General features: G+C 37.6%; 1 protein-coding gene across 2 annotated transcripts in view; it reads right to left on the reverse strand.

Annotated features, from left to right (window-relative positions):
* LOC127866311 (uncharacterized) overlaps nucleotides 1-22,218 on the reverse strand; it is a 61,229-nt gene that overhangs the window by 7,710 nt on the left and 31,301 nt on the right. The window contains exons 1-7 of one of the 2 annotated variants that reach the window (XM_052406781.1): nucleotides 18,886-18,924; nucleotides 13,548-13,622; nucleotides 12,214-12,267; nucleotides 11,399-11,480; nucleotides 6,780-6,949; nucleotides 5,230-5,335; nucleotides 1,027-1,197 (exon numbers count right to left, since the gene is read on the reverse strand). In XM_052406781.1, the coding sequence (XP_052262741.1) occupies nucleotides 1,027-1,197; nucleotides 5,230-5,335; nucleotides 6,780-6,949; nucleotides 11,399-11,480; nucleotides 12,214-12,267; nucleotides 13,548-13,622; nucleotides 18,886-18,893 (666 nt within the window). In that variant the 5' untranslated portion in view covers nucleotides 18,894-18,924. Of the gene's footprint in view, nucleotides 1-1,026; nucleotides 1,198-5,229; nucleotides 5,336-6,779; nucleotides 6,950-11,398; nucleotides 11,481-12,213; nucleotides 12,268-13,547; nucleotides 13,623-18,885; nucleotides 18,925-22,218 lie in introns of those variants that run through there. The other variant, XM_052406780.1, reaches the window with a different exon arrangement.

Raw genomic sequence — 22,218 nt, forward strand, 5'->3', positions numbered from 1 at the left:
ATATTGTACGAAAAGTGAGCCGAAGTTAAATGTTTAGAAAGACATTAAAGAAAAGATCTTATACGATGTTGTATGTTCAGTTGCCGACACAGTCGGAAAAGCTAAACAAAAACGCGACACGACGGGTCCAAACTTAAACAAAAAAAACAACATTGAACGAGTGGAAGGGACAAGTCCCGTGGCTAATCGTGGAAAAGATTGAAGGGGAGACACGTTTTAATTGTGAAATATGTAAAAAATCATCTAAGGCATGCAATCTAAGCACAGTTTGGGCATATTTAGGTATTTGAAAAATAAAATTGTATAATACTGAAGACACTGTTGAACTCGTATAAATAAAGTTGTTAGCATGTTTATTTTGATTTATTTTGCATGAAAATATCCATTATTATTTATTTACTTTTTAGGTCATTTAGAAAAATAAGAATTATTTCCCAAAACTGAGTAGTAACGTTAAGAATTAAATTTCAGAGTTAAGAATTCTTTTTGAAAATCTGGTAGTAATTTAAGAATTTCACAAAACGTTATCTGGAGCTCTGCATAAGTACTTGCAAGTACATAAATTGTTGTAGACACATTGAGAATTAATTGAATCAATTGGTAGAGCTATTTCATTGCAAGACTTCACTGTGTACTATGCCAAGTTTTTTTGACTCCAAGTTTCAATTGAACTAGTTGGCGAGCGTTAAACATTGATACAACGCACATTGAAGCATAAAGCAATCTACATGGACCGTGCTCTGTGAAAAAGGGGTTTAATGCATGTGAGTAAAGTGTTGTCCCAGATTAGCCTGTGCAGTCCGCACAGGCTAATCAGGGACGACACTTTCCGCATAAACTGGATTTTTGCTAAGAAGAGACTTTCTTTACACGAAAAACACAATAAAAGTAGAAAGTGTCATCCCTGATTAGCCTGTGCAGACTGCACAGGCTTATCTGGTACAGCACTTTATGCAAATGCATTTAACCCCCTTTTCACAGAGCATGGCCCATATATATTTATTGCAAATGATAAATTCTACAAACCGTTTCATTTCCAAACAAGACATCCACAAAGGGCAACGTGTTGAGCATATGCTCCTTGAAGAACTGACAGAGAAATGGTGCAGAGAGGTTCATACAGAATGTCTTGCCCTTCTCATATGAGTGCTTGGCCAGACGTAGCACCGCACTAGGGCACACAGTCAGCGGGAATGACTGAAACACACATCCATGAAAAGATACATTATACATTGTTTTAACACGACATGCCGCTTGCTTTCTATACCAGGACAAGGATATCCAGTGTGGGTTATTCTTCAATTATTATTGGCAGATTCTAATGTTTAGAAATAGTTCTGAAGAATTTTAGAAATCTGTGCAGTAAAATGCACCTATTGTTACATAAATACAAGAGCACCGCCTTGCCGGTGCAGACCGCTTATCTATTTTTCTTTTTAAAGGTGTAGGGACATATCTCAATTTCTATCACAAAGGAAGTTGGATAGTATTTCAAACAAAAAATAATAAAAATAAATATTTGTGTTTTTTAACCATGTTTGAAAAAAACAAGAGATGTGTTTGTCAGAAACACAATGCCCCCTATTGCGCTGCTTTGAATATTATTTTGTTATTTTTTTTACCTTTGACCTTGAAGGATGACCTTGACCTTCCACCACTCAAAATGTGCAGCTTTATGAGAACGCCGCTTTTAAATATTATTTATTTGACCTTTGACCTTGAAGGATGACCTTGACCTTGAAGGATGACCTTGTACTTCCACCACTTAAAATGTGCAGCTTCATGATAACGCCGCTTTGAAATTATTTTTTTTACCTTAGACCTTAAAGGATGACCTAGACCTTGAAGAATGACCTTGACCTTGAACTTCCACCACTCAAAATGTGCAGCTTCATGAGAACGCTGCTTTGAATTTTTATTTTTTACCTTTGACCTTGAAGGATGACCTTGAAGGATAACCTTGACCTTTAACTTCCATCACTCAAAATATGCAGCTGCATGAGAATGCTGCTTTAAAATTTATATATTTTTTTTTTACCTTGAAGGATGACCTTGATCTTGAACTTCCACCACTCAAAATGTGCAGCTTCATGATAACGCCGCTTTGAATATGTGCATATTTTGTTTGACCTTTGACCTTGAAGGATGACCTTGACCTTGAAGGATGACCTTGACCCTACACCACTCAAAATGTGCAGCTTCATGAAAACGCTTTGATTTTTTTTTACCTTTGACCTTAAAGGATGACCTTGACCTTGAAGGATGACCTTGTACTTCCACCACTCAAAATGTGCAGCTTCATGATAACGCCGCTTTAAAATAATTTTTTTTACCTTTGACCTTAAAGGATGACCTAGACCTTGAAGAATGACCTTGACCTTCAACTTCCACCACTCAAAATGTGCAGCTTCATGAGAACGCCGCTTTGAATTTTTATTTTTTTACCTTTGACCTTGAAGGATGACCTTGAAGGATAACCTTGACCTTTAACTTCCATCACTCAAAATATGCAGCTTCATGAGAATGCCGCTTTGATTTTTTTTGATTTTTTTTTACCTTGAAGGATGACCTTGACCTTGAACTTCCACCACTCAAAATGTGCAGCTTCATGATAACGCCACTTTGAATATGTGCATATTTTGTTTGACCTTGAAGGATGACCTTGACCTTGAAGGATGACCTTGACCCTACACCACTCAAAATGTGCAGCTTCATGAAAACGCTTTGATTTTTTTTTTACCTTTGACCTTGAAGGATGACTTTGACGAATGACCTTGACCTTTAACTTCCACCACTAAAAATGTGCAGCTTCATAACACCGATTTTAAAATTTTTATTTGTTTTTTTACCTTTGACCTTGAAGGATGACTTTGACCTTGAAGGATAACCTTGAACTTCCACCACTCAAAATGTGCAGCTTCATGAGAAAGCCGCTTTGAAAAAAAATAAAAATTTTACCTTGAAGGATGACCTTGACCTTGAACTTTCACCACTCAAAATGTGCAACTTCATGAGATACACATGCATGCCAAATATCAAGTTGCTATCTTCAATATTAAAAAAGTTATGGCCAATGTTAAAGTTTTTGGACGGACAGACGCCATATATTTGACATTTGACCTTGAAGGATGACCTTCACCTTTCACCACTCAAAATTTTCAGCTCCATGAGATACACATGCATGCCAAATATCAAGTTTCTATCTTCAATATTGAAAAAGTTATGGCCAATGTTAAAGTTTTCGGACGGACAGACGCCATATATTGACATTTGACCTTGAAGGATGACCTTCACCTTTCACCACTCAAAATGTTCAGCTCCATGAGATACACATGCATGCCAAATATCAAGTTCCTATCTTTAATAGTGAAAAAGTTATGGCCGATGTTAAAGTTTTTTCAGATGGATGGACAGACTGACTGACATACTGACGAACAGTTCAACTGCTATATGCCATCCTACCGGGGGCATAGAAATATTTTTTTGGGGGTGGGGGGTGGGGTATAGTGTGAGGGTGTGGTGGTCATTTATTAATGATCTTTAAAAAAAAAATGGGGGAGGATTGAGGGGGGGGGGGCGTGGGGGATATGGTTTGGGTGGAGTCTATTGTGGTATGTCAGGTAAGAGTTGTTTTGTCAAAGTATCAATCAAATCTAATCATAAATAAAGAAGTTATGGCAATTTTAGCAAAGTTTAATAATTTGACCTTGAGAGTCAAGGTCATTCAAAGGTCAAGGTAAAATTCAACTTGCCAGGTAAAGTACCCTCATGATAGCATGAAAGTATTTGAAGTTTGAAAGCAATAGCCTTGATACTTTAGAAGTAAAGTGGATCTAAAAACAAAATGTAACAATATATTCAAAGTTACCAAGTCAAAAAAGGGCCCATAATTCCGTAAAAATGACAACCAGAGTTATGCAACTTGTCCTTTACTGTCCCCTTATGATAGTTTGCGAGTGTTCCAAGTATGAAAGCAATATCCATGATACTTTAGGGGTAAAGTGGACCAAAACACAAAACTTAACCAAATTTTCAAGTATAAAGGGCCCATAATTCTGTCAAAATGCCAGTCAGAGTTACATAACTTTGCCTGCACAGTCCCCTTACGATAGTTAGTAAGTGTTGCAAGTATGAAAGCAATAGCTTTGATACTTTAGGAAAAAAGTGGACCTAAACACAAAACTTAACCAAATTTTCAATTTTCTAAGTATAAAAAGGGCACATAATTCTGTCAAAATGCCAGTCAGAGTTACATTACTTTGCCTGCACAGTCCCCTTATGATAGTTAGTAAGTGTTGCAAGTATGAAAGCAATAGCTTTGATACTTAAGGAATAAATTGGACCTAAACACAAAACTTAACCAAAATTTTCAATTTTCTAAGTATAAAAAGGGCACATAATTCTGTCAAAATGCACGCCAGAGTTATCTAACTTTGCCTGCCCAGTCCCCTCATGATAGTAAGTAAGTGTACCAAGTTTGAATGCAATAGCATTGATACTTTCTGAGAAAAGTGAACCTAAACGCAAAACTTAACCAGACGCCCACGCCAAGGTGATGACAATAGCTCATAATTTTTTTCAAAAGATAGATGAGATAAAAATATAGAATTTCTGACAATGGTGGAGCCGGTAGGGGACTTATATTGCTTGACAATAGTTTTGTTTATCATAAATTGTTGTCAAATAAACCATGGCTAGGAGAATAGATGAGTGAAAACATTCTTTATTGTACACGTTTAACGTTTCATTATGGTGCATGCCATGATGGTATAAAGCACTCAGCAGATAGTCATCACACTATGAATTAATTAACCACTTACTAGAGCATCTTGAGAAAATATAGTCCAAGATACCGATGAAATCAATCAAATATCTGTTGAAAGTATATAACTCGAAACAACTGATAAAACTACTGATGAAAAGACTAACAAACATATTAAACATTAACAAACAAACTCTTCATTACAAACTTGTCAAATTGTTAAAAGGATTATTTACAGCAAGCTAATCCTATTGTTGGGACAGCTGGCTCAATTGGTAGAGGATGGGACTACAAATCTGATTCTGAGAATTGTGCTACAGAACTTATGTTGGAATTTATCATGAAATCCTTCCTACTATTATTCTAGCTCTAACTTTTATTCTAGAAGGTCAGTTGTCAGTTTCTGGCATAAGTATGTGCACCCAGACGGAAAACTATAATACAGTACTGAACTATTGCATACTCACAGAACAATAGAAGTATTGTGCTTTCTCTACCAGGGCCCAGTTTTCGGGGACATCTAGATGGTCCTCAGTAAAATGGTTGGCCGCTGCTAAGTTGGCACAAAGGGATCTGCAACATCAAACACTGACTTCAGATCTGGGCACCATAAGAAACTAAGTTTGAGTGGATAGGGGACAGAAATCCAAATCAGTAACAAATACACTGCTATGAAAGCATACTATCCGTATCAGCTGAATATCCTGCTTCATGTGCTTACTGGCAGACATTGAAATAAGCCAAGAAATGAGTGTTACGACATATACGTCCAGCATAGCACCAGACAATGGCAGTCTTGAGCTGCATTGTCCACTATAAAGTCACACAAGGTTTTCTGGTCTCATAAGAGGATGTGGTAGATGCTGACAAGACTAATTGACCAGTCTGGAGCTACGTTGCCCGCATATGAACTTTGCATTTCGTGATTCATCCGATTCAATTTTCCAGGACTTTTGCCGATTTTCCGGGACATGTATACATATAGCGATATATATATAGACATATATGCATTTTTGATACGCATTTTTTCACATCGTATATTGCTAAGTTTGAAAGACTATCTTAAATACACAAGATCTATTAACGTCAAATTAAACATTACTTCTTCCGATACTAGATACAAGCCACGTGTGTTTTGTGTTAAAAAAGAGCACCAAATTGCTTTTGTGTACTTGTCACATATCTGCAGGAAATTCGTAGGCGTATACACGGCCGCATTAAAACTTCGTAGCGCATTTGTTACTATTTAAAGATGTGATGAAATAACGTCCAATTGGGGCGGGTTTTTTCCCACTGAACACGCGTTATTAAATCGCCTGACGTGATGTTCATGTTTTTATATAACACAAAATACACCCACACTCTCCATGCGACGTTGTACATGTCTGCATAATTTTCGCTCGCTTTTCATGAGACAAAGGATAAAGCACTATGGGCGTAAGCATTAAAATTCGGAAGTGTGTTTCAGATTACAAATTGAATAATGCTCATTTTACAATGGACAAAAGATTTGCTTCAACAAACTGCCATAAAACCACAAGCTTATGAAAATTACGTCATTCGTCGTCTGCAAGATCTTACTGCAGGTACACTACTGCTTACGAGTATCGTCGCTCATTCAAAGCGTATGCCAACAAACTGCCATAAAATTAGTAACCACATTAAACAATGCCGCCTTTTCGGTTTGACTGCGAACGTGAGACAATTGATATGATAACAGGACCCCTGTTAATTGATCGATTTTGACACGTAGTGTAGTCACCTATTCGGGTAAGCATTGTCATGGAGACGCTGCGGATTAGTACACAGTGATTCGGGGTGCAGTTAAGCCTAAGATAAGGTACATGTATTTATGGATTTTGTACAATCCGGGACATTTGACAGATTTCAGGGACTGCGGGACACGTTATTCATTTCCGGGACAATCCCGGACGTATGGCATGTATGGATTCATATATCTCCTCTCATACTTCATTTATGGGGTGTAACTAGATAGCTCTTCCCACAACCAAGGTACCTATCATTGCCAGTGAGAATGACAGCACACGTCCCTGTGGAATCCTTGTCTGTGTACTGGAACTGAACGTTGACCCCCATCTCTCTAGCCTTCTCACCAAGGATATCACCGTACTCATCACTACTCACACAACCAAAAAACGTGGTCGCATTCTTCACATCTACCAGCCACTGTAGGAGAAATATCTTAGTGTAATAAGTGATATGATTTTCCATGAGAAAGCCCATGTATGCCATTTCGAGCTGTACTGGAATTTTGATTCTGTACTTACATTTTGATTCTGTAAAAGAATTTGACACAGTACTTGAATAGAAGAATTAAAACAAGAGGATAACATATGTCCCCTATAAACGCTTCGATAGAAATTATGAGCATTTTTCGAAAACTAAACGCATTTTTTGAAACCTAAACGCGGACCCTAATTTCAAGGTCAAGGTCAAAGGGGTCAAAATGTGTGTGCGTATGGAAAGGCCTTGTCCATATACACATGCATACCAAATATGAATGTTACATCTGAAGCAACATAGAAGTTATGAGCATTTTTTTAAACCTAAACGCAAAGTGTGACTGACAGACAGACGGACAGAAGGTGCGATCACTATATGCCCTCCTTCAGGGGCATAAAAAACAAAAGTGCCAAACTGTCACAAGATACGCCCGTTCAAAGGTTTTGGTCACCATGCTCAATGCTTCAAATGCACCAAGTGACCTCGATACCTAGTTATCGACCCGGCATGACCGATATTTGAACTTGACCTAGATATCATTTAGACGTAACATCTGACTAAATTCGGTGAAGATCAGATGAAAACTACTTCAATTAGAGAGCGGACACCATGCTTAATGCTTAAAATGCATCAAGTGACCTTGAGACCTAGTTATTGAACAGGCATGACCCATATTTGAACTTGACCTAGATATCATTTAGACATAACATCTGACTAAATTCGGTGAAGATCAGATGAAAACTACTTCAATTAGAGAGCGGACACCATGCTAAATGCTTGAAATGCACTAAGTGACATCGTGACCTCGTTTTTGACCCAGCATGACCCATATTTGAACTTGACCTACATATTATCTAGACAAAACTTCTGACCAAATTAGGTGAAGATCAGATGAAAACTACTTCAATTAGAGAGCGGACACCATGCTTAATGCTTGAAATGCATTAAGTAACCTCATGACCTCGTTTTTGACCTGGCATGACCCATATTCAAACTTGACCAACATATCATCTAGACACAACTTCTGACCAAATTAGGTGAAGATCGGATGAAAACTACTTCAATTAGAGAGCGGACACCATGCTAAATGCTTGAAATGCACCAAGTGACCTCGTGTTTTACCCTGCATGACCCATATATGAACTTGACCCACATATCATCTAGACACAACTTCTGACCAAATTAGGTAAAGATCGGATGAAAACTACTTCAATTAGAGAGCGGAAACCATGCTAAATGCTTGAAATGCACTAAGTAACCTTAAGACCTCGTTTTTGACCCGGCATGACCCATATTCAAACTTGACCTACATATCATCTAGACACAACTTCTGACCAAATTAGGTGAAGATCTGATGAAAACTACCTCAATTCGAGAGCGGACACCATGCTTAATACTTGAAATGCACTAAGTAACCTCGTGACCTCATTTTTGACCCAGCATAACCCATATTTGATCTTGACCTACATATCATCTAGACACAACTTCTGACCAAATTTGGTGAAGATCGGATGCAAACTACTTCAGTTAGAGAGCGGACACCATGCTAAATGCTTGAAATGCACTAAGTGACCTCGTAACCTATTTTTTGACCCGGCATGACCCATATTTGAACTTGACCTACATGTTATCTAGACACAACTTCTGACCAAACTTGGTGAAGATCGGGTGAAAACTACTTCAATTAGAGAGCAGACACCATGCTTAATCCTTGAAATGCACTAAGTGACCCCTTGAACTAGTTTTTGACCCAGCATGACCTATATTCAAACTTGACCTAGATATTGTCTAGACACAACTTCTGACCAAGTTTGGTGAAGATCGGATGAAAACTATTTGAATTAGAGAGCATTTTTCGAAAACTAAACGCATTTTTTGAAACCTAAACGCGGACCCTAATTTCAAGGTCAAGGTCAAAGGGGTCAAAATGTGTGTGCGTATGGAAAGGCCTTGTCCATATACACATGCATACCAAATATGAATGTTACATCTGAAGCGACATAGAAGTTATGAGCATTTTTTGAAACCTAAACGCAAAGTGTGACGGACAGACAGACGGACAGAAGGTGCGATCACTATATGCCCTCCTTCAGGGGCATAAAAAACAAAAGTGCCAAACTGTCACAAGATACGCCCGTTCCAAGGTTTTGGTCACCATGCTCAATGCTTCAAATGCACCTAGTGACCTCGAGACCTAGTTATTGACCCGGAATGACCCATATTTGAACTTGACCTAGATATCATTTAGACGTAACATCTGACTAAATTCGGTGAAGATCAGATGAAAACTACTTCAATTAGAGAGCGGACACCATGCTTAATGCTTAAAATGCATCAAGTGACCTCGAGACCTAGTTATTGAACAGGCATGACCCATATTTGAACTTGACCTAGATATCATTTAGACATAACATCTGACTAAATTCGGTGAAGATCAGATGAAAACTACTTCAATTAGAGAGCGGACACCATGCTAAATGCTTGAAATGCACTAAGTGACATCGTGACCTCGTTTTTGACCCAGCATGAACCATATTTGAACTTGACCTACATATTATCTAGACAAAACTTCTGACCAAATTAGGTGAAGATCAGATGAAAACTACTTCAATTAGAGAGCGGACACCATGCTTAATGCTTGAAATGCATTAAGTAACCTCATTACCTCGTTTTTGACCCGGCATGACCCATATTCAAACTTGACCAACATATCATCTAGACACAACTTCTGACCAAATTAGGTGAAGATCGGATGAAAACTACTTCAATTAGAGAGCCGACACCATGCTAAATGCATGAAATGCACCAAGTGACCTCGTGTTTTACCCTGCATGACCCATATTTGAACTTGACCCACATATCATCTAGACACAACTTCTGACCAAATTAGGTAAATATCGGATGAAAACTACTTTAATTAGAGAGCAGAAACCATGCTAAATGCTTGAAATGCACTAAGTAACCTTAAGACCTCGTTTTTGACCCGGCATGACCCATATTCAAACTTGACTTACATATCATCTAGACACAACTTCTGACCAAATTAGGTGAAGATCTGATGAAAACTACCTCAATTCCAGAGCGGACACCATGCTTAATGCTTGAAATGCACTAAGTAACCTCGTGACCTCATTTTTGACCCAGCATGACCCATATTTGATCTTGACCTACATATCATCTAGACACAACTTCTGACCAAATTTGGTGAAGATCGGATGCAAACTACTTCAGTTAGAGAGCGGACACCATGCTAAATGCTTGAAATGCACTAAGTGACCTTGTTACCTAGTTTTTGACCCAGCATGACCCATATTTGAACTTGACCTACATGTTATCTAGACACAACTTCTGACCACACTTGGTGAAGATCGGGTGAAAACTACTTCAATTAGAGAGCAGACACCATGCTTAATCCTTGAAATGCACTAAGTGATCCCTTGAACTAGTTTTTGACCCAGCATGACCCATATTCGAACTTGACCTAGATATTGTCTAGACACAACTTCTGACCAAGTTTGGTGAAGATCGGATGAAAACTATTTGAATTAGAGAGCGGACACTGCTGTGGACACCGCCCGCCTGCCAAGGGTGAAACTATAATACGTCCCGTTTTTAAAAACTGGCGTATAAAATCAAGTTAAAATGAATGAGCAACACACCAATAGCCTGTAAAGAGAGTAAAATGATGAGTTTTTACTTAGGATTTCAGCAGACATTTGCACAGAAACTGTATTCACTCAGTCCAAAATTAAGGAGATAAGAATATAAAAGATTCCTTTACATATTCTTGGTTTTTACCAATACTTGTTGAGCATTCTTGAGTTAGCTAAGCATGCTTGAAAAACAGTAAGTGATGTAAAGCCTGCTTTATGAATCAGTGATATTTGATAATTCCCATTGAGCTTATTAACCATTACCCTTGATCTTGATCAATGAATTGTTCTCAAGTTTAAGAGCATTTTGATACAAGCATGGGTATAACAAATGTGCTCAATAATCATTATGAGCTTATTAAGTACACAGTACCAGCATCTACTAAATAAATGAGAATGAGTGTTGTCCCAGATTAGGCTAAGCTGTCTTCACAGGCAAATCAGGGACAAAACTTTCCACTTGTTTCATATTTTTACCTGAATTAAATATTTTCTATATGAAAATACAGTTTAAGCTGAACATGACGCCCATTATTAGCCCGTATGAATTGCACAGGATAATCTGGGATTACACTTTACATACATGCATTAAAACCTATTTCCCCAGAGAGAGTGTAACAATATCTGTTTTATTTGTCAGCTTATTCATCTACAATATAACTTGCAACTGTCCTTCAACATACACTTTAGTTACTGTTAGCTATAGCATACAAATCAACAATAGTTCAGTGGTTGTTACCTGTGCCACTTTAAGAGAATTCAGGGTGGCTCCCCCAGGTACATATTGAATATCCTTGAATGTGTTGGTCATGTCCTGGTACCTGCAAAATAAGACAAGCCTCATAGTTATATCACACAAGCTTTCAATTGGGCAGGAAGTGGTGAAGGCATTTTGACAAAATGAAGCAGAAGCAAACCTAACTAATGGTTTGATATACATTTACATGCGTGAAAATTTCTTTAAATAACATAAGAGTCTTAGACATTTTTGGTCACATGACAACTTCTATTTCAGTTAAGTTGTATTACAGCTATAACCATGTTAACTGTTCAATTTACATGCCAATAAAGTGATTTTGTTGGAAATGTTTGTTTATAAGTTATAATTCACACCATCTGGTAACCTAATCTAAGGGATATAACCCCCATTTAAAATTTGGACAAGTATACAAGGAAGCAAAATTAAGCATCTCTTGTGTTTTAACAATAAGCATATCATACTCACTGTCAGTTAAACCCTTATTGTTTGACATGCCCTATCTACTGGATACTTATTGCATTCTTGATCATTTAACAAAAATGTGTACCTATTTATGCAACACACATACATTTCAGAATCATTTAATTTGTATCCAATGTCTTGAAAATATGATTCATGATCTTTATAACAAGTGTAATTTAGACCCAGTAACAAAAGAGAGAAATACTTGTCACACAATGAAGTGCCTATAAACCAAACTTACATGGGAACATCTTTAAAATACAAGCTTCTACAAACTAAATTTTGGTAAATTAAATATTTTCAATCATAGAATGAAAATGATCAAGACTTACATGGGCTTGTGCTTGCCTTCTGCAAGACATGCATTGTTTGCAAGGAGATCATATCTGAAATGAGTCCATTCAACGCATTCAGATACAAAAGTTTTAAGCTGTGAGTTTTTAGAAAAAGTTTATGTTGGCATCTGTTTTTCATAAAAGTAAATTTGATTTGTTATTCGCTGTAAGGTTGCTATATTAGTCCACATATTTTCTAGAGCAAATTCAATGTTTCTTTTGATAATACTCATTAAAATATCATGTGTAGAAATCTTGACAAACACACTTTACACTGTAAGCTAGCATGGCCAAGGGCCGTGTCCACTCTAGGCACATGCACACACTAGCTAGAATTAGGTATAAATGCATGTTATTGTTCAAGAACCTAAACAATAGCTGTCACTATAGGATGACATATGCCCCCTATAAACGCTTTGATAGAAGTTATGAGCATTTTTCGAAACCTAAATGCAGATTTCGAAACCTAAACATGGAGCCTAAGTTCAAGGTCAAGGGCACAGGGGTCGAATTTGTGTGTGTATTGAAAGGCCTTGTCCATATTCACATGCATACCAAATATGAAGGTTATATCTCAAGGGACATAAAAGTTATGAGCATTTGTGAAACCTAAACGCAGATTTCGAAACCTAAATGTGGACCCTAAGTTCAAGGTCAAGGTCACAGGGGTAAAATATTTTGTGCATATGGAAAGGCCTTGTCAATATACACATGCATACCAAATATGAAGGTTATATCTCAAAGGACATAGAAGTTATGAGCATTTTTCAAACCTAAATGCAGATTTTGAAACCTAAACACGAACCCTAAGTTCAAGGTCAGGGTCAGAGGGGTAAAAAAATGTGTGCGTATGGAAAGGCCTTGTCAATATGGACATGCATACCAAATATGAAGGTTATATCTCAAGGGACATAGAAGTTATGAGCATTTTTCGAAACCTACACGCAGACTTTGAAACCTAAACGCGGACCCTAAGTTCACGGTCAAGGTCACAGGGGTCAAAATTTGTGTGCGTATGGAAAGGCCTTGTCCATATACACATGCATACCAAATATGAAGGTTACATCTGACATAGAAGTTATGAGCAAACCTAAACGCAAAGTGTGACAGAATGACAGACGCTCCCATCACTATATGCCCTCCTTTGGGGGCATTAAAAGGCTATTGTTGTAATTGGATCATCAGGACTATTTTTATAGGTTCAATAGTGCTTCAAAACTCTAAAAGACATATAAAAGTAATTTTCATATCCTAATAACAAAGCCAAAATTGTGTCTTTTTTCGCATAGACTATCACATTTTACAAGAATAATCACAAATGTAAGCAGTACTTTTGAAGGAACTCCTCTGTGCCAGTTACTTGTATGTCCAGCAAAGGGTTCCCATAGCCCAGCAAAATACCTGCCCTGCAACACAAAATGGGGGTAGAACTATACCGATGTACATGTATCATTGGACATAAAATATGTCTTGCAATACATGGTGATGACATATTTTAAGTATGACAAAAAGACTGATGAGTAACTCCACTTTGACCTGCCACAAGTAAAAATGGGTAATATGCAATACAGTCACACTATTTGATCAGGAGCTACCCAGTCCAAAAATAAGACCACAAAACCTTGGGTGAATGTATAGCGGACATTGCAGCTCCTGGCCAGGCTGTGCAATTGTACAGGCTGGTCTGAAGCTATGTTGACAGTATATGGTACTGTGAAACCATTTATTTTCGTCGGCACAAAATTTCGCCCTTTTCATAAAAATGACTATTTCGTTCGCTCTTAAATTCGTCCATTTCTGGTTTTGAAAAAAAACGTCCGATATGTTTGTAATACATGTAATACGCGGTTGCGAAAAAATTGTGCTGGGGAAAGAGAGGTGACACTTGGTAGTCACTTGCAGGAGGTGGGCCTTGTTTGGCATATGCCAATTAGCAAGTCTGTTATTTTAGGTGATAGTAACTGTCCCTTATTATTTTATGTCATTGAAACGTTCTTTGTTATGATTAGCGGATAAGTGGGACTGAATAATCGTTAACGAGTGTTTTAAACAACGAAGCCAATTGCCAATTAGTCTTTTTCCATTACTATCACGGTCAAACTGATAACAATCTTACCTTTATCGGCGCCAATTAGAGAAGGTGCGAACATTATGGGTTATAATTAGCGTAAGCAAATTATTTTGGTCATATTTCATTAAAGTTTCAAGCGTTTTGCATCGTAAATATTTGAAACCAAACAACCAAACACAACTAAAAATGTTCATTATTAATTTGTAACAAAGCGCAGAATATATTTCAGTCAGGTGTTGATCACACATCGTCATATTTTAATAGCGTTTAATAGTATTGTCTTTATTCCGGATTCACCGCGTGTAGGCTGTATAATCTGCAACACCCCTGAAAAACGCAATACACACAATGGGTAATAAAGTTGTTAACAATTAGCGCTAATCAACACTATTATACCTAAACGAAGTCGACGCATTCGATACAGCCTTATTGCATTCGCGTTTTACAGGAAATGTCAGTTGTCAGTACACTGTATAATGAACACCCCTTTGTGTCAAAACCGGATTTAACTTGAGTGTGAATAGTCGACTGTTTCATGTTCTTTGTATCAATACCATGGGTATTCGGATGTTCAAAAAATTGACCTATGGTTTAGTGTTCATGCCGTCGAACGCATTAAAGCAATATAACTCGTTTTTTTTTTCACTATTTCTTTATTTGCAAAAAATACTAGTGGCTTATAACTTACCTGGCAATCTTTTTTTCTCGCATTTTGCGAGCGTGCGAGTGTTCATTATGAGCCCTGTGTATATGCGTGGATTACGCTGGATTTAAATGCCTCATGCCTACGGTAATTCAGTCTTATTTGTTTCAAATATGGGACATGATTGTTCGTTAGGATCTTGAATTCGTCCATCGGTCGAAGGACGAAAAAGGCGAAAATTAATGTCGGACGAATAATAATGGTTTCACTGTATAAGACATATTTTCGCATTACGCTGCTATATGTATAGAGCAAAAATTACCTAGCATGATAGCATGACTTGTTTAAACCCCAAAGACAGAATACTTTTTTTGTAGAATTTGGTAGCACAATCGTATATATTGTCTTTTTACAGACAGAATAACTTACAATATTGCATTTTTTTAGTTAAGATATTTCTGAAGTACCTTACAGTGTCCGACAAATTTCTTATTTTTCAGGTAGCCCACTGGGCTACCAATAAAAATATTTGGTAGCCCATAAAATTTTCCTACAAAATGATAAGAGGCAGGTTTTCATCTTCATTTTATTTCTTCATTTACATATACATAATATGTATACATACATATACATAATACAGCAAGTAGTCTGATGTACACAGTCAATATCGTAAATTTATGTTACAGTACAGGCAACGTGTACTTAAATGTAAATGTACCAAAGAAAATCATATACAGTACTATAGATATTACATGTAGGTGCACGTGTATGTGTACTTAAATTCGAACAGCACGGTTAGTCGGAAACGTAAATAAAGCGTTTAGATGATCAATACAATTGATTCGTATGGTGTTAATGAATGCAATTGCCCGTTTTAACAACAAATACCGAGTTTCAAGAAATCAAGAGTATTAAATCATTTATTTACTTGTGTCCGACTTTAAGTACTGTCCGAATTTACGTATTGCATCCGTATGTTACGACGCTTGTGTGCAGTCAATATGCAATACAACAATTGTTTCAATAATGAAGGAACTGATACAGCGTAACGGTAACGATACAGCGTGTTTACATGATATTTTATTAAGAGGAAATGTCAATGCCAAATAATTCGCGAGATACCCCGGTACTTTAGTTGAAATTCACAACGAAACTTTTAATGGAAATTAAATGATTCCAATGTTGTACCCGCTACGAAATGTTTATTTACAAATAAATACACCCACGCCAATTTTTGCGCGCTTTTTATCTTTTTTGTAACCTAAAATAGATGTACACAACGCGTGCAAACCGTGGCAGGTGATTTACTCATGTTGCAATATAACGGTCTAGATAAGAAGCTTATTTCATCATATCTTTAAATAGAACCATATGCCGAAATTCATTTGACACTTTAGAAAATTTCAAACGTTTGTGTTTATGACTCTTATCGTCTATATTACCCATCCATAATTTGCTTTTAAAAATATAAATCGGGCATATATGGGATTATTGATTAACAGTCGATAAATCCAATTATTAATTGACAATGAAAACTAATTAGCAGGTGTTAACCGCGTTCACACTGTTGTTATTAATATTCATTTTCGGTTTCGTTACCGTTTTGAAGGATCCGCTATTGTTTTGATTTATTTAATGTTCGGCGTTCTTGGATATTTAACGACATCAAAAACGTTGTCGCTATTACTCATTGTTGCGGTTAACAAAGAATTCCAAACTGCGAAATGATGTTGCATCATGTGCGCCAACTATCCAACCGGCTCTCATTATATTATTAGCAGACGACAAATGTTGATTCTGATTGGATGATTAAAATACACTGTTACTGTTTACGACATAACCACAAGTGATCGGTGACTGATTAGATAATTGATTGCACTTTGTTATCGGATTATAAGCAATACACAGTGTACAAGTGTCAGCGTGTTTATTCTACGTATGTCTGTCAATAAACCGGGCTACTGCTCTTATAGATTTATAGTAGCCCGGCGGGCGTCAGCTGGAAAATTTCAGTAGCCCGATGAAAAATGTCGGTAGCCCCCGGGCTCCGGGCAATGGATTTGTCGGACACTGCCTTATATAAACCTTTTTTTTATTAAGATTTTAAAAGGGCAAATCAGCTGTTGATATATATCTCTTAAATGTAGACCCATATCAGGGTTTTTTCAGCACTGTCTGTGCCTCTGGAAAACGGAGGCGTTCCCAAAGCAAACGGACCCGATCCCAAACCGAAATTATAAAAAAATTCCCAATTTCCAAAAAAAAAAATTTTTTTTTTTTTAAGAAAGAAGTGTCTTAAAACTGATGATTATTAGATTATTTATGCCCAGCTGATGTGTATCATACCAACAAGCACTGCTATGGTTGAGCGAGGATTCAGCTACATGAACCTGCTGTGCTCCCCATTACACAGCACATTCACACAAACCAAACTTACTCATCTTACTCATCTGATGCTTACCTGCATTAAAAGTCTAGATCTGAATGACAAAACATTGGAGAAGCTGTGTGATGCTTTCAAAAACAAAAAGCAGAGAAAAATTATGCTGTACCTTGTGTGACTAACCAGTGTTTGTTCTGGTAAAAAATATCAGCTATAAGTTTTTGACTGCACAGTTCTTATCTCAGAGTATAACTGTAACTGAAAAACAAAATTGCAGTACATGAATAAACATTGATCATGCCCAATATTGCATGTGTTTATATAAAGACAGCGATTTTCCTTGTCCAATTGGGAAAAGTACCCGTACCGGTCCAATTGGGAAAAATTGAGTCGTGAAAACCTCAAAATTGGGAAAAATCAAGTCGTGAAATCCTTAAATTGGGAAAATTGCGTCGTGAAGTTTGGGTCTTATTGAATACATCATACAGTTCATACTTAATTGAACATACCCATTAAAATAATCATTTGCAGGCATACATTAATGACCATGATTAAGTAATAAAGTTGAAATAAATAACAAAATATTATAAAGAACACACAAAATCAATTACAAGTTGTTTTAATCTCTTGTAAAGCAAAAATGTCTCTGTCTTTCATTTTTTTGAAAATTTCAACAATCTTTGATGTTTGATCATCTATCAGTTGCTGGCATCCCTCTCTGCACAGCATCAGTAGTGCTGTCAATGTGTCCTGTGATAGACGGTTCCGATTGTTCGTGCGCAGATTGTTCATTAGACTGAACACACTTTCCACAAAGGCAAGGTTACAAACCGACGTAAAACAGTACGCTGGCTGCCTGACAAAAGAACAGGAAACAGTAACGACTCTATTGATTGCACACGCTAAATAATAAATCCCGAAATTAATCGAGCGCGTGGTTACACACAACTATACGATTTTCTTTGTTCGCTCGCAGAAAGTTGGGTTTTGTTACGAAACTTTCGGTCGTTTTGAGAAAAAATTCGGACACCGATTGGGATTTTTTCAGATGCCGATTGGGAATTTGGGTATTTTTGCTTGATTGGGAAAGTACCGTTTACTGGTACTTTATAAAAAAGGAGGAAAATCGCTGAAAGAAGACAAAATAACAAATAAAAACAAATTTATTTGTTAAACCACTGACTTATTTAAGCATGATAAATTCACAATGTTTTCCCAAAATGAGCCGTTTCATCCAAGCTAAAGTTCCCAAAATGGACAAAAAAATTATAAAAAATTCCCAATTTGGTCAGACTCCTTTTCCCAAAATAGGCAGAAAAACCCCTGCATATATAAAGCTGAAAGTATTCCTTTTTTTCACACACAGATGTGACTCTTAACTTTTGTATATAAATGAAATTTTAATAGAAGTAAAATGTAGCTAAAAAACTACATTTAAATGAATGCTGAAATTCTGTAAAATAAACGTGTGTATACATTTATGCTTTTTTGGAATGCAAAAATGCACTGAATTGTGCATAAATAGAGATGTATACAGTTATTTGTCATATCAGCAATAGCATAACCACTCACTTGGCCATCCTGAGTGAACGAGACCTGATAACCAAGGAAAACTTGATAATATAGGTTTACCTATTGCTGGCTGGAACAGTCTATATTTAATGGGTTTTTAGATCAATTTACACGGCTCTTATTTGACTTAAAAACATTAAAAACGAAAATCGTTTCCAAATTTATGTTTCAAACCTTAAATTTACACATTAAACGTTTCTGACCAACTGGCATTTGCGTTACTGAAAACAGTTTTCATGAACAAACCAATTTTTACTTACCCACTTCACAATAGACTAGTCCACAACAGCTTAACCAATCAATGATGGCAGGATAAAAATGCCGGTTGTACTCAAATTAGTTCTTGAAGAAAACACGAGCCTCAATTTTTACTTTTTTTAAGCCTCGTGACGAGGCTTAAAAAAAGTAAAAATACTTAAAACTTTTGCAATCTGAGTTTAACTTCAACTGTTTTACCTTACTACATCATATTGTGTTTTGTGTTTCTTTATGTGCGGCTCCCCTTCTCCATTTTCAATGATTTGTGATTTCCTTGATGTGTCTTCCATTTCGCGGATTAGAATAAAAGGGACACAATTCGTACAAAAGCTGTGCTCGATTTATTGACGGCTACATACTACTAGTTGTAGTTGTACCGCCGTATAGAAAGGCAGACTGGGATTCTTTTACAACCCACATGCAAGGAGTGAGTGACAGGGTTCTTGAAAAAGGTGAAAGTACCTCGGTAGAAGAACTTTGGTCAATTTTTTCAGATGAGATATCAACTGGTATTAAACAATTTATTCCCTCAAAAACTACAGGTACAAGAAGATCACTACCATGGATTACACAACCGATAAAACGACTAATGAGAAAAAGAGATAACCTTTATTTCAGACTTAAAAACAATGGAAAACATAAGACCAGTGTCGGCGATCGTATAGTTATTGCAAATGTACTTGAAAGAAACGTAATTCAATCCAGGTTCGACCTATTTATTTGTACGTTAAAGCAACAATAACAACAACAATAGTAGTGACGTCTATAATGACGTTACAGTTCGCGCAGCGACGTCATGCGACGTCGCGCCAAATTACGACATTCTCGGGGCCGCGCAAAGAAATCAAAGTGAATACTTACATAATATTAACATAACATAAACACTATTTTATAATACATGTCAATGTTGATTAGAAATTACACCACACTATTCAATGTCTATCGTATTAGACTATTTTCACTGAGTATTGTTTGTCAACTCGCTCACTTCGAGTAGATATAGTTTTGTTATAGGTCTATTTGTGGACAGACCATTGCTTGTGCGCACACGTGCAGCGCGAATAAGTCCATCATTTCCGGTCAACACGTCAGTCACTACAAGCTATTTTCCAATCACATCTCGATGTCTCGTCATGTATCTGGACGACATCACCGACCCGAATCGTCTGGGCGTTGGTTCCGGATACACGATGTCGCTCACGAATGGCTGTCAGGTAATATTTCTTCCAGCGACCCCAGAACTGCTGGATGATGTGCGCTCTCTTCTTAGCCATAGCGTGTATAGTGTCATGGCTCGCTGGTGTCCATAGTCCATCAGTGACGCAAGAAGTCTCACCATGCGAAAGTGACGTAATGCGACGACCGTAAAGTAGATGTGCAGGCGTCAAAGGAACCGGATCATCGATTGCGGAAGACGTGTCTGACAAAGGACGATCATTAATGACAGCCTCGATTTCCGTAATGATCGTCTGTAATAACTCGAGGTTGATGTAGGCACGTCCGAGTATCTTCTTTAGGGTTGTCTTAGTAAGTCCAATAAGACGCTCCCACCACCCACCGTACCAAGGGGCTCTCTGGGGAATGAATCGCCATTCGACTCCTAGGTTGCTCAGTGTGTCTTGAACTGAGGTTGAATATCTTAGATTCATAAGCTCTCTAGAAGCTGCGATGAATGTTGTGGCGTTGTCAGTAATCATAATTTTAGGCAAAGACTTCCGACTTGTAAATCTTCTAAACGCTTGAAGAAATGATTCTGTTGACAGACTGGTAACAACTTCTAGGTGAACAGCCCTCGTTGAAGCACATGTAAACAGACATATGTAGGCCTTCATGTCACTTCCGGTAGTCTGTTTAATGTGAAGAGCGCCAGTGAAATCCACTCCTGTTACTGTAAATGGCGCAGAATCTTGAACTCTTGCCTTCGGTAATGGGGGTGGGTCTGGGGCCACATATGGTCTCCCGGAAACGCGGCGGCATGTGACGCACTGGCGAAGGGTGGCTTGTACGCATTGACGGATCGCGGGAACCCAGAACTTCTGTCGTAAATGGGTTACTGTAGCATTCACTCCTGCATGAAAATGGCGGGCGTGTGTTTCCTGGATTATGAGTCGAGTGAGCACGTGCTTCTTAGGCAACAGGAACGGAAATTTGGCGTCTTCGTCAACTGGCGCATTGTGTATCCCTCTCGACATCGAAGAATCCCACGATCATCCAGAAATAAACTGAGTTGTTTTACTAGTGGTAATTTACTTTGTCCGGAATGTAAGCTAGTAATTTCATTTCGAAACTCCATTTCTTGACAATGCTTAATCAATAGGGTTTTAGCCTTGTATACATTCTGTACTGACAAACCACTGCATGCGTTCTGTTCAAGTTCTCGTCTACATCTTGCTACGAACTTCAGTACAAATTCTGTCACACGAAGTAACTTTTTGTATGAACTGTATCTCGTTATGTCAATCACATTCAAAATATTTGAGTTCAAGATTTCACTTCTTTGTTGCGTTGTTCATTACTGTGTTAACATGCGAATTGCTGGGAATCCATGTCGGCCAACGACCTCTGTCATTAAGCCATCGAGGACCTTCTTGCCACAACCTGTTGTGTAAAAGGTTTTCAGAACATATCCCGCGTGTCAAGAGGTCAGCAGGGTTGTCTTTCGTAGGGCAATATCTCCATTCATAAGATTTAGTCAGTTGTTTAATTTCACACACTCGATTTGCGACAAATCGTTTCAGCACCTTTGTACTTGATAACCATTGAAGAACAATTTGGCTATCAGACCAGTACGTTATCTTGTCCGCCATAATTGCCTGCTGAATATGTGCAGCTAACCTTGCCCCTACGAAGGCAGCCATTAGTTCCAATTGTGGTAATGTCAACGATTTCAGCGGTGCAACCCGGTTTTTCGCCATCACTAGGCATGTACCTGTCCCATTCGATACGTATGTTGCCGCACCATATGACTTCATGCTAGCGTCAACGAACACATGAAGCTCTTTTGGTGACTTCGTTTCTTTGCCATCATCCGTGCTGGATAGGAACTGGCGTTTGACTGTCTTTTCCGTTGCTGTG

Source organism: Dreissena polymorpha, chromosome 2 (genome assembly GCF_020536995.1).
Source record: "Dreissena polymorpha isolate Duluth1 chromosome 2, UMN_Dpol_1.0, whole genome shotgun sequence".
NCBI classification, from domain to species: domain Eukaryota; kingdom Metazoa; phylum Mollusca; class Bivalvia; order Myida; family Dreissenidae; genus Dreissena; species Dreissena polymorpha.